Consider the following 12,595-nt stretch of genomic DNA (forward strand, 5'->3'; position numbering starts at 1 on the left):
CTTAATTATTTTTGGTTTAATAATTTTTTTATTTTTATTCTTATTTTTGTTGCTTGAACCTCTCTACTACTTCTATAATTAATAAATATTCTTTATTTATTATTTTTCTATATTTCCTATATTTTTATACTTAATAAAAAATCTTAGTTTATTATTCTTATATATTTTATAGATTTTTACACTTAATAAATAGATTTAATCTTTATTTATTAAGCATAAATAATAATTTTATTACATTTTTTTATGATTACATTTTTTGTTTTTTTATTTTTTTTTTGTTACATTTTTTTATTACATTTAACATTATAAGTTCAAGAAATAGAAGTGAAGATATTTGTTACTTTAGCAAACCATTATTACTTTTTTTTTTACTAAGTTTTTATATACTTTTACGTTGTTTATTTTTTAATTTTTAATTTTATTACATTTTTTTTATTATGCTTAAGCATTATAAGTACAATTTAATATAAAAAATGGAAGTGAAACTTTTTACAAACCATGTTCAATAATTATGCATGCTTATCTTTAAAATTAATTGTTTTACACGACAGGAACTGATTACAATTCCATAAGTCTTGTAACAACGCTTTGGTAATTTGTTTAATTATTGCATAGTTAAAAACCTTTACAAAAAACTTGTATTTTTTATAAAGGTTGAGATAAAAGTATTAATATAATTAAATCAAAACAGTTTGTACCACAAGAAGTGGTTTTAATAGCATTGAAACAGTTTGCATAACGAGAAGAAGTGGTTTTACAAAAAATGAAACAATTTGTATCATGCAAAGAAGTAGATAAAAAATTAAGTTAAAGAAGTTAATACAAACAAATAGTAAGTTTCTTAAAATACTTTTTATTCAATTTACTTTATATTGGGTTGTTCCAGACAAGCAATTAAGTGGTTTTGAGCAATATGAAGGTATTACTATAAATAACATTTATCTGCAATTTCTACTGCTGATAGTTACATTTTTTTGAATGATAAAAAGCCTTATTTTAATTGTAATATATTAAATAAGGAGAAATGACCTTTTCTTGTTTTTGAGCATTTACAAGATCTTACAGACTTTTATACAAAGCCAATACCTTCATCAAGCATAGGAATAAGTACCTTTATAATAATAATAATAAGTGAATAAGTGAAAGTACCTTTCAGTATTTTCTTTGTAATAAATAATGATGTAAAAAAAATTTGATAGAATGTCTGATCCTTTTGCTGTTTTAAAATGGGATGTTACACCTCTCTCACTCATTATTCCTATGCTTGATGAAGGTATTGGCTATGTATAAAAGTATGTCCTAATTCCATTGTTAAAATTAAAATAAATGTTTAGCAAAACCATTTTTGTATGATTTTAGCTTCATTTGTAAATGCAATGTCATTTATAATAAAATGTATTATTTATATTTATTTTGAAATAGTATTTGATTTTATAATAAATGTCATAACAATGTCATGTCAGGGTTATATTGTATAATTTGTTATATTATTACTTTATTAAATTATAAATTATTTTACATAAATTAATGCAAATTTTTCGATCATAAATTTTTAAAATGTATAAATTAAATTTTAAAATGTATCAATAAATAAACATATAGGATAAAAAATATCAATCAAAAGTTATTATAAATTACTTAATTTAATTACATCATGTTTTTGAAATAATTACCTCAAAAAATAATTATTTTATGAACAGATAGTTATTTTAATATGTTGACAGATCTTTGATGTTGTTATTTTTTGTCCAAAGTCTGAAAGTGTTAAACCAGTGCCATTTGTAATTTGGAAAAAAAAGTTTGTATATATATATATATAAATTATGTCAATGTATTCTACAAACAGATTGCTCAATGTTCTTAAAGAACAGAGCAATAATAAACTAGTAAAAACACTTATCTAATTTTTTCTTAGATTGCCTAAACATAAAAAAAAAATTTCAAATTATAGAAAAAAATATTTTACAGGAAGTTGGGAATTTTTGTAATCAATTATGTAATAACTGTAGTATTTTGCAACCAGGAAGTTGCATCAACTAAAATAGATATTTAAAAAATCATGAAAAGAATTCTTTTGAAACAGGATACATTTAAACTGGTCATTTGTTTTGATAATTTTTTAAAAGGAACTTATTTTCATGCCTGCATTTAGAAATTAATTCTGCCTTTTATTCAGTAAATTTTCTTGATCTCACTAAGTAATAATTTCAAATTTTTCTTGTAAACATAGTATATATTTTTGGAAATGTTGTTTTAGGCAGGCGCAGTTTTTAAGATAGACCAGTTTAATTTAAAATTAATGTTTTTTTTTTTAGTTGCCAAATATATTTAGACAGCATAGTCCCTTTTAAGTATTTTTTATGTTTGAGGGATTACTTAGACATTCTTCCTGATGAACCTACTGATGGTGAAACACTGTGTAGAAAAAAGAAAAAAATAGATAAGTGTTTTTACTAATTTTTATATATATATATACATACATATATATATATATATATATATATATATATATATATATATATATATATATATATATATATATATATATATATATATATATATATATATATAAATATATATATATATATATATATATATATATATATATATATATATATATATATATATATATATATATATATATATATATATATATGTATATATATATATATATTGCTCTGTTTTTTTAGAACTTTGAACACTCTGTTTGTAGAATACACTAACATAATTTTTATATATTATATATTAATATTATATATTATATTGAATATATTATATTAATACTTAATTGTTACAATATAATGAAATTAGATAAATAATTGAGCATTTTAGTTGAAATTATTAGGCATTTTTTGCAGGTACTTGATATCAATGTAAAAAGAATAATGGAAAACAATATATCAATGAGGGTGCTAGTGTCATCTCTCAACCCAGTGATTGTACTTTATACAGATCTCCAAATTGTAATATATTTACTTTTAATAAATTATTTGAATGGATTTTTTGCTATTGAAGTATATGTTTTTTACTATTAAAATTTTCAATGTTCATGGTTATATTTGTGTGGTTTATTATCTAGCTGTATAAGATCTAGTCATAAAATTTCTTACAAAATTATGGAGATATGCCTTAATTGGTTATCCTAATAACATATATAAAAAGTAGCATAAGTTACTCTAAACTGAACAAATATTTGTTGGCAGGTGGTGCTTCTGGTAAGCAAGAGTTATCACCAAAGTCCCCACGCCATGCTTCTGTCAGAACAACTGGAAGCAACTTTTTCCATATGGTATAGTAAAAAAAATTTATTCTAATGATCAATTAATGATTCTTTTAGACTTACCAATGGAAAGGCTGTTTAGATATCTTGAGGAATTGAAAGCTGAGGTAGGTTTGTGAAAAGTACAACAGCAGGAGATTTTGAATAGACAAGGACAGAGAAAAACAAATATTGAAAAATGTTTGTCAGATGGAGTAATTTTGCCAATAGAATTATGATAGTAAATGGAAAGTTTAGAAGCTAGAAAAAGCACATTCTGATCTGCAATGTAGCAAATTTTGGTATGAATATTAATTACTTATACTAAACATGGTTTAAATAATTATAACAAAATATATTTAATATTTATTAAATTGGTTAACTTTGTTCAAAGTAAATTGGTTCAATTTTATATTTAGGCTAGTTATCTTGGTATCATTGGGTGTGCCAACATTATAGATATTACAAGGAGAATGTTAACAAGTTTCCTTACCAATGTTTTATGAGAATTAATTTTCATGGGATATGGGAAAAAACATGCTACTTCAGTCTTTATGAGAAGAAAAATTGTCAATGGTAATTATTAAACTTCAAGTTTTTTATATAATAACTTTTTTTACTATTTTTCATAAAACTTTATTTTTTATTTAACTTTATTTTTAGCATTAAAGATCCGTATTTGGAAACAAATAGCTTCATTTTTAAATTTAAATAAATGCACAAATGCCATTTTTAAAGACGTTATGATCTGCATTATAAAAACGCCTTTAAGTTCGAAATAAAAAAAATGAGACTTAGTTGCAATGCCTATTTTATATTACTGTATTGGTTGCTTGTTAACCCAAATTTATAATAGTTATAGCAAACTATTAAATTTTTAAAATTTAACAAAGCATTTTGATAAACTTATAAAATTGAATTTATTCTTAAAGTTTTATGGTTTTATTAGATGCAATTTTGACTCAATCTATTGACAAAAAAAGCAATGTATGCTTTTTTTGTCAATGTCAATTTTTTTATGTAAGTAGAAGATGTAGTGAAGGAATGGCTTCTAAATGCAAAAGGGAGAAGCCAATGTTGTACAAAGCAAAGAACGTTAGCGTTAGAGTGTAAAGACAAAGTTGTAACTAACAAAGAAGACCAACAAATAATTATGTTGAAAAAAATATTATCCTGGCTATTTGAAAGATTTTATCAATTCCAAAAATTTGTTTTATTAAGATCAACAAGCATTTACTATATATAAATATATATATATATATATATATATATATATATATATATATATACATATATTTATATATATATACATACATACATACATATATATATATATATACATATATATATATATATATATATATATATATATATATATATATATACATATATTTATATATATATACATACATACATACATACATATATATATATATATATATATATATATATATATATATATATATATATATATATATATATATATATTATATATATATATATATATATATATATATATATATATATATATATATATATATATATATATATATATATATATATATATTGCATTTAACAGCTGCTTCAGTAATCCCATTTATTGATCGAAACCAAAGTATGTTAATATAATTTTACAATCTTGTCCCAACATTATTTTATTGATCTCAGCATAACTTTATTTTACTTATATTCTTATACCAGCCCAGCAGCACCGCACCTACAATATTCTGATTACCAAAAAAAGTTGACCTGATGTGAAAAAACTACCATTGGATGCTGTAAATGCATATGTCATGCCGACATAAGGCTAACGTGATCATGCTATCTGGGTTTTGAGGAAATGGAAGAAAGCTTTTAAAAGTTATTGTTTGTCAGCGCATCCTAACAAATATGTAACTTATCAAACACTTCAATGTAAATAATTTAAAAACTATACATGCTAGAACAAAACTGTAACCAGATTTTGAAATTATTAAATGTATATTTGATGCTGAATCAAATATACTAAATGTATATTTGATTTAGCATCAAATATACATTTAGAAAATCTCATTTTTGTTTATGATGAAAAAAATAAGTTTAACTTTGTTGACCTGTGTATTCAATATTGTTTTATATGAATCTAAATATTTTAGTGAAGTATTATTGTCTAGTGGTGATATTCAGTTTTACATATGCTTTATTTTTGTTTTTAATTTAACAAATTTTTTTGTTCTAATTGTTTAAAAATGAATAAATTATTTTACATGTAATTTTATCTTCAGTTTTGTATTTTGTATTGATTTTAATAAATTGAAGTTAAACAGTTAAGCAGAGTTTTAAATATTGATTGGTTGCCTAGTTGTTGTGAAATTGCAGTTTGTTCTTCTCTATTTAGATTGCAATAAGTTGCTCATGTCAATTGCTACATTTTTAATGCTCAATTCAGTTAAAATTTTAATTTTATTCAAAATTTTTAATGAAATTTTTAAATTATCAAATGAAATTAAACTATAAAGTTTAATTTCATTTGATGATATGAAAACTTTGTAAAATTTTCTTATTTGTTAAAAAGGATTTTTTACTCACATATAAGTTTATAAATTCTTTATAAGTTTATAAAAATAATTGTTGCTTATTATAAGTTAAATTTTAATATTTTAGTTAATTCGAATTGAGGCGTCATAAGTTAGTTAGTATGAATATACACACACATATATACAGAAACAAACATCTGAATTTTAAGAGCTAAGAATCTTCGCTGTAAAAGTTAGTTTTAGTACTGCTTTATATATATATATATATATATATATATATATATATATATATATATATATATATATATATATATATATATATATATATATATATATATATATATATATATATATATATATATATATATATATATATGTATATATATATATATATATATATATATGTATATACATACATATATATATATATATATATATATATATATATATATATGTATATATATATATATATATATATATATATATATATATATATATATATATATATATATTAGGGTGTTTCATATTTTATCAATTTTCGAAATCGAACTCGCGAATCGATTTATAAATTGATTATTTGTATAAAAATAAGTTTGAGCAAAAAAAAAAAAAAAAAATTTAATTTTTAGGGTCCCCGCCAGTTCGATTTTGGGCCAAAAATGATGGGTGTTTTAAAGGCCTGGCGGGGACCTTAAAATTTATCGAAATTTTTTGTTTATTTTTTTAAATGTTATATGTTGGTTTGAATATTAATCACATAAATGGAGCATGTTGAAAAAATTAAGAAATTAGTCTACAGAATCTTTTAAAATTGGTGAAAAATCCAAATTTTCCATCTTAAAAATCTATTTTATCACTCAATCGCGTATAAAAAACATTTTTGATTTTCTTATAAACTGTTTCCAGACGCGGAAAAATCAATAACCTAGATTTTTTTAATAATAGTGTCAAATGAGGTATATACAGTTCTAAAAAAAAATTTCTTTTATCCTTCGAGGTAACCTAACCCTTACGCTAACCTTAATAGCCTAATAACAACTGTTTATTTTAGTTATTTTTATAATAAAAAAGACTTATTGAACTTACTGCAACATTGTTAAAAGTGGTATTGCTGTTATTAGTTTTATTGCCTCAAGATTAGAAAGTATATGGTAGCTTTTCAACTTTAAATGATTTTCTTGGTATTGTTGCAAAGTTTTTTTTGGTTTTGTAAAAAATAAAAAATAAAAAAGAATGATATGTTTAAGTATAATTATATAAAAAATACATATTTACAAATCAATATTACATCATTAAATAAAAGTGATCATTTAAAAACTATATTATCTATTTTGCAATTGCTTGATATGCTAATTGCAAATCTTCTTTAGTCTTTGCCTTGTTAAGGTTTTCTCTCCTTTGGTGAATAGCTAGCAGTAAGTCCTGACGATCGTCTTCATTGTGAACGTTATTTACAAAGTCTGATACAACTTTAATAGATCTTTCAGAAACGTCATTAACCACTGCAAGGTTGGAAACAAACTGGGAAAAAATCTTAAACTGTTCAATATACTCCCATAGTGGTGCCGGGCTGTTTAACCAAAGTTTATCATTTAGCTTAGTAAGGTTTAACAAACTAAATATGAACCAAGAGTTTTCTCCCACTAGTTGGGCAATACTTGGTGGTTTTTCTAGGTTAAAGTTAAGAGTTTTTAACAAATTTAATTTTTCGGAATGCCGAAAAAATTCAGGAACTGGTTTCGAAAAGACCATTTTTGCAACTTCTTCTCTCTCTGCAACAGAAATCCCTTGGTCTAGAAGAGCCAGCGGAATTAAAGTTTCATCAAGGTACCATAAATGTGATTCCATTGAAACCATTGTGGCATCAATTCCATTTAAAATTGTTTCAGAATTCTAAACATATTGTTCTACGTAACCTCTATATTTTGTCATTTGCCAATAGGCTTTTATATCTTGGTAAGGCGCAGCAAGGTAAAGAGGTTTTTAATAACCAGACGGTATAAAAGATTGAGATAAACTCAGCAGTAGACTGCACTTCAAACTCAATATCCGAATCTTGAGATAATAAATAGCTTTGGACATAAAACGTGCATGAGACACGCACCCTGGAGCTTGAATTTTAAAATCTCTTTCAGGGCATAAGTACATTAGGGTTAGTTTCAATAACTCCTTGTAGTCCCCTCTGGGAAAAGTGTTTTTTTTTAGAGCAATCTCGCAATATTTTACAGCATCGAGTTTATGGATTTCTAAGAAAGTGGTAGCAATAGATTGAGTGTCATATTTTACAAACTTTGAAGAGTCAATGCTACTTTTAATGTCATTCCAGTTTAATTGGAACCGTTTAAACATTAGGTTTTCTGGAGATTTAGTTTTTCCACTGCACTGTCTTTCACAGAAGTGTTTTAGATGTAACTCATAAATATGTCTCCTGCAAGCCAGCTCTAGTAGAATTGAGTTTTGTTTATGACTAAACCTGACATTTGTACCAGAAAGTCTTCCTGTATTTGTAGCTGTTGTATCAAAACATAAACCTTTCACGTCATCACATATTCCATACTCATCCAGTATTTTAACTAAAGCATCGTATTGAGCATGTCCAATACCACGATCAATTGCTGGAATGCCAAGGAGCTTCATTTTACCATCAATATTTACCGAGACCTCAAATCGATCTCTTTTTGATTTTATACCTTCTGTGATGTCTTCGATAATTTTTCCATCAAAATGTGCTATTATGGGAAAAGTAGCTTTAGCGGTAGCAATTTTTACATTTTTCTTATATTGTTCAGCATTTTCCCGAATAGATTTTTTTTGAGCTCGCCAAATAGTTGAATGAGACACTGAAAAATCAGCCACATTTCCGCCTGAACTTACGATTAAATCCGTACATACATGCACTAGATCTCTTGATGAAATATTTTTTGAGACTGATGTCATGGCAATATCTTTAACAAAACCTTTCCTTAACTCTTGTTTTGCGTTACTTGGGCCGGGTTGCGATAAATCAAAAGAAATATCTGATTCTGTACTCACGTCACTGATATCTGAGAGAAGCTCTAGATCTGTAGTTGATTCGTCTATTTGGGGTAACTGTTTAATATTACAACTTTTTAAAGGCTTCTTATCTTTATTTACCGTTTTAGATCTCATGTCTTTGCTCCCCAAAGTCATTAGACGACTGGACTTTTGGTCTTTTAAAAATTGGATATCAACATAGTATGAAAGTTTATCAAGGCTCGTTTTTTTTCCTTAATATTATCTTTACCAATCCAAAATACCTGCTCCCCCTTCTTTTTGAATTCTTCCCTAGATTTCTCTGCTACTTTAGAGTCTTTATTCTTACTTTTCTTTAATGTCTCCCAACTATCGATTAAACGAGTAATATTATTCCTGAAAAAATTAAGATAATACATTAAATAAAATAGAAATATTAACTTTAAGATGCACCTTATATTTTGCATTATTAAGCTATAATCCACACGTAATAACAACTAAAAAAATTAGTTGCAGTGGTACTACAAAAAAACCTTAATCATCTACTAGCTTATTAAGTTCGAATGATTATACAAATTTATAATAACTATTTTATTATAAATTGAAATTATAAAACTTACCTTATAGATTTATCCGTTAATAATCCATCTTTATAACCTCCGTCTAACCATGGTTTTTTTACTGCAAAAAGAATACAGTTGTCAGGGCAATTGACAAGTCCGGAGCACTTTGCGAATTTATCGGGCCCATCAGTACAACCAATAAACCTTTTGGATGGAGTTAACTTGTTACTAGATCTTTTAAACTTAAAGTTAAGAATTAATTCTTTATTTGTTGCAAAAGTTATCTGAGTTAAGTTTTCTATCAGGCTTTCTTCTTCAAATAAATAAGCTCTAGCTTTTAGTCTCGTAATTTTAGCCATTTTGAATAATATTTAAAAAAATATTAAAGCACTTATTATTAGTAACGCAAATTTAGTTTAAATACTTTGTCTTCGCATTGGAAAGTAGTTGTTAAATTTTAAATTATTATTTAAGTACCTTGGTATATACATTTTCTAAAAATATTTTTCGATCAAATTTCCGGATTTTCAATTTATTGCTCTCTAATGTTTATTAAGAAGGGGCCATTAAGGTTAGTGTCCGGGGCATGTTACTCCATGGATCCAATTATTATTTTTTTTAGACTTCATTTAACACTAATAAAAAAACTATTCAAATTATAGTTTTTTCCGGGTTTGGAAACAGTTTATTAGGGTATAAAAAAAGTTTTTTATACGCCACCGAGTAATAAAATAGGTTTTTGTGAAAGAAAATTTGGATTTTTCACCAATTTCAAAATATTATGTAGACTAATTTCTTTATTTTTTCGACATGCTCCTTTTATGTGATAAACATTCAATCCAACATATAACATTTAAAAAAAAAAAAGATAAATTTAGATAAATTTTAAGGTCCCCGCCAGGCGTTTAAAACACCCGACAATTTTGGCCCAAAATCGAACTGGCGGGGATCCTAAAAATTAAATTTTTTTAATTTTTTTTTTGCTCAAACTTATTTTTATACAAATAGTCAATTTATAAATCGATTCGCAAGTTCGATTTCAAAAATTGATAAAATATGAAACACCCTAATATATATATATATATATGTTACAAGACTGTGTGGTTAATAAATTTGTTCATGCTGCCTACATTTCAGGTTCAGTTCCTATTGGAGTCTAATTTCTTTTTTTTTTAGAATATTTTTTTATTAATTAAATGATGCTGATATATTAATAACAAATATTATTAAAAATATTCTTAAAACAAAAAACACAGCGGTTAAATTGTTAAGTAATTGAGTTTAAATTTTTAAGCAATTCAGTTAATAAAGAACATCAATCAAGTAACATATTTTAAAGAAAAACGTTATCAATTATGCTCTTACTCTCGAGTCCATTATACAAGGATGATGAGGGGAGGAGGGGAGGGGAGAAGGGGGAGGGAAAGGGGGGGAGGGAATAAATAGAAGGGGGTAGAAATTTTAGTCTAAATCTAAGAAACAGGGGGTTTTATTAATAGAGGAAAGGGAACTTTTTTATGATACAATATAAGTATTTTTTATAATGTAAGTGTTTTTTATAAACAAGTTTAGTTTATAAATCTGAAATTTTTTTTTACAAAACACGCTTAAAACTATTTAATTCTAGTGCAGTTTGTGGTCAAATGTACATTTTTGAACAGCTGTTTTTACATAATTTCAATAGGATTTAATATGCTGAACCAAGATATATCAGGTCGAAAATTTTTAAAGCCTGTTTACATTGAAAGTTTTTGTTTTTATTGATGACTTAAAGAACTATTTTTTAACTTTTAAAGCTTTTAGATTTTCACTGATATTTTAGAATTAGTTTTGAGATATAAAGTTTTTGTTGACAACAATAAAAAATAATAAATGGGGAAGAAGTGGGGCTTGGTGGGGGATCTTAATAAGCTCGAGGTGGCAAAGTGAATCGTTTTATATAAGCTTGGTGGACGAAAATATTTTATTCTGCAATTTCATTCCAAAGAATGTTTCCAAAGAATGTTTCCAAAGAATGTTTCCAAAGAATGTTTCCAAAGAATGTTTCCAAAGAATGATTCCAAAAAATCCAAATAATTAGTAATATTTTGATTAGTTACACATTTTTTGATTATTTTTAAGTTTTATAAGTAACTATTTTTTATAGTTTTAAAAAATTTTAAATTTTAATAATGAAAAAAGTTAGTTAGGTAACAAAAATAAATACATTATTTCAACACATAACTTATATTATAAAATTTTGCCAAAAATAAAAATAAAAAATTAGGGTGAGGAGGGGTAATATGGATAGAATTTTAGATATACTTTTTACTAATATAATTTTTTTTAGTTAAAAACCACCATAAAAACTTTTGTTATTTTCCTTTATATTCAGGGTGTATACAATAAAATCACAATGAGTAAAAAATAAATATATTTTAAATAACTAACTTACTAATCTTCTTTAAACAACACCTTTTATATATCCAAATTACCCCACAGGTGGGATAATATGGATACTCATATTGTATTTGATACATATATCACACTAATTGCTTTTCACGTATTTAAAAAGTCAAACTGTATCGGTTATGTCTAACAGTTTTCTTTTACTTACTGGTACAGTCTTCTTTTCAGCTTTAATCTTCTCTTCTTCTTGTAACCTTACGACAACATCTTGTGCTGTTAAAATTTCTCCTTTTCGGCCTGGACACGTGCTCTGTGTTTATTTGAATTTGCAAGTACTGTCAGCGTAGGTTGACTTGGGTTAGGTGTAAGTAAAGAATCGATTGCTCTCAACAGGTTTTTTACAACATTTTCTTTTTTGTCAGACTCATCTACTTCCTCGTCCAATGGTTGCATACTCACTATCTTTTTCATAGGTTTTAATTTGTCAACAAAATAAAGACCACTACCATTAAAACCACTTTTCAGGAGTTTGTTATTTATCTTACTGATAAGAGCTTTTAGTAAAGTTGGAAATACAGACTTGTCAACATTTTTATGTCTGCTTTCTCTTAACCAATCTTTAAGGATTTTCCGATGGGATTTCAATGGACCAAAAAAACCAACATCAAAAGGTTGTAATTCATGACTTGTGTTTGGAGGTAAGCAAAGTAAAATTATATGATTGTCCAGAGCCTTTTTAACAGTAAAATATGTTATATGGCTGTTGTATCCATCACATAGCAGGAACACAGGCTTTTCATAATCCATTACATGTATAATAAACATTTCAATCCTACTTTCAAAAATATAGTCCTGCATCCAACTGGATTTTGTTA

At 25.2% G+C, this 12,595-nt stretch overlaps 2 protein-coding genes across 7 annotated transcripts in view; both read right to left on the reverse strand.

The window, feature by feature from the left end:
• The window catches only part of LOC136080678 (A disintegrin and metalloproteinase with thrombospondin motifs adt-1-like), a 204,058-nt gene that overhangs the window by 82,889 nt on the left and 108,574 nt on the right, over nt 1–12,595 (reverse strand). The gene's annotated exons all lie outside the window — the stretch shown is intronic.
• Nucleotides 8,451–9,830, reverse strand: LOC136080003 (uncharacterized). Its single transcript, XM_065796647.1, has 2 exons — nt 9,390–9,830; nt 8,451–9,165 (listed from the first exon to the last, which is right to left on the reverse strand). Exons 1-2 carry the CDS (start codon nt 9,689–9,691, stop codon nt 8,970–8,972), a joined length of 498 nt encoding a protein of 165 aa, XP_065652719.1. The 5' UTR covers nt 9,692–9,830; the 3' UTR covers nt 8,451–8,969.

This window comes from Hydra vulgaris, chromosome 05 (genome assembly GCF_038396675.1).
Source record: "Hydra vulgaris chromosome 05, alternate assembly HydraT2T_AEP".
Taxonomy (NCBI): Eukaryota; Metazoa; Cnidaria; class Hydrozoa; order Anthoathecata; family Hydridae; genus Hydra; species Hydra vulgaris.

Excerpts from the sequence above, each read along its gene's own strand:
- LOC136080003 (XM_065796647.1), bottom strand. The coding sequence starts at position 9,691 with ATGGCTAAAATTACGAGACTAAAAGCTAGAGCTTATTTATTTGAAGAA. Across the intron at positions 9,166-9,389 it reads TTAACGGATAAATCTATAAG|GAATAATATTACTCGTTTAA; the intron begins GTAAGTTTTATA and ends TAATTTTTTCAG.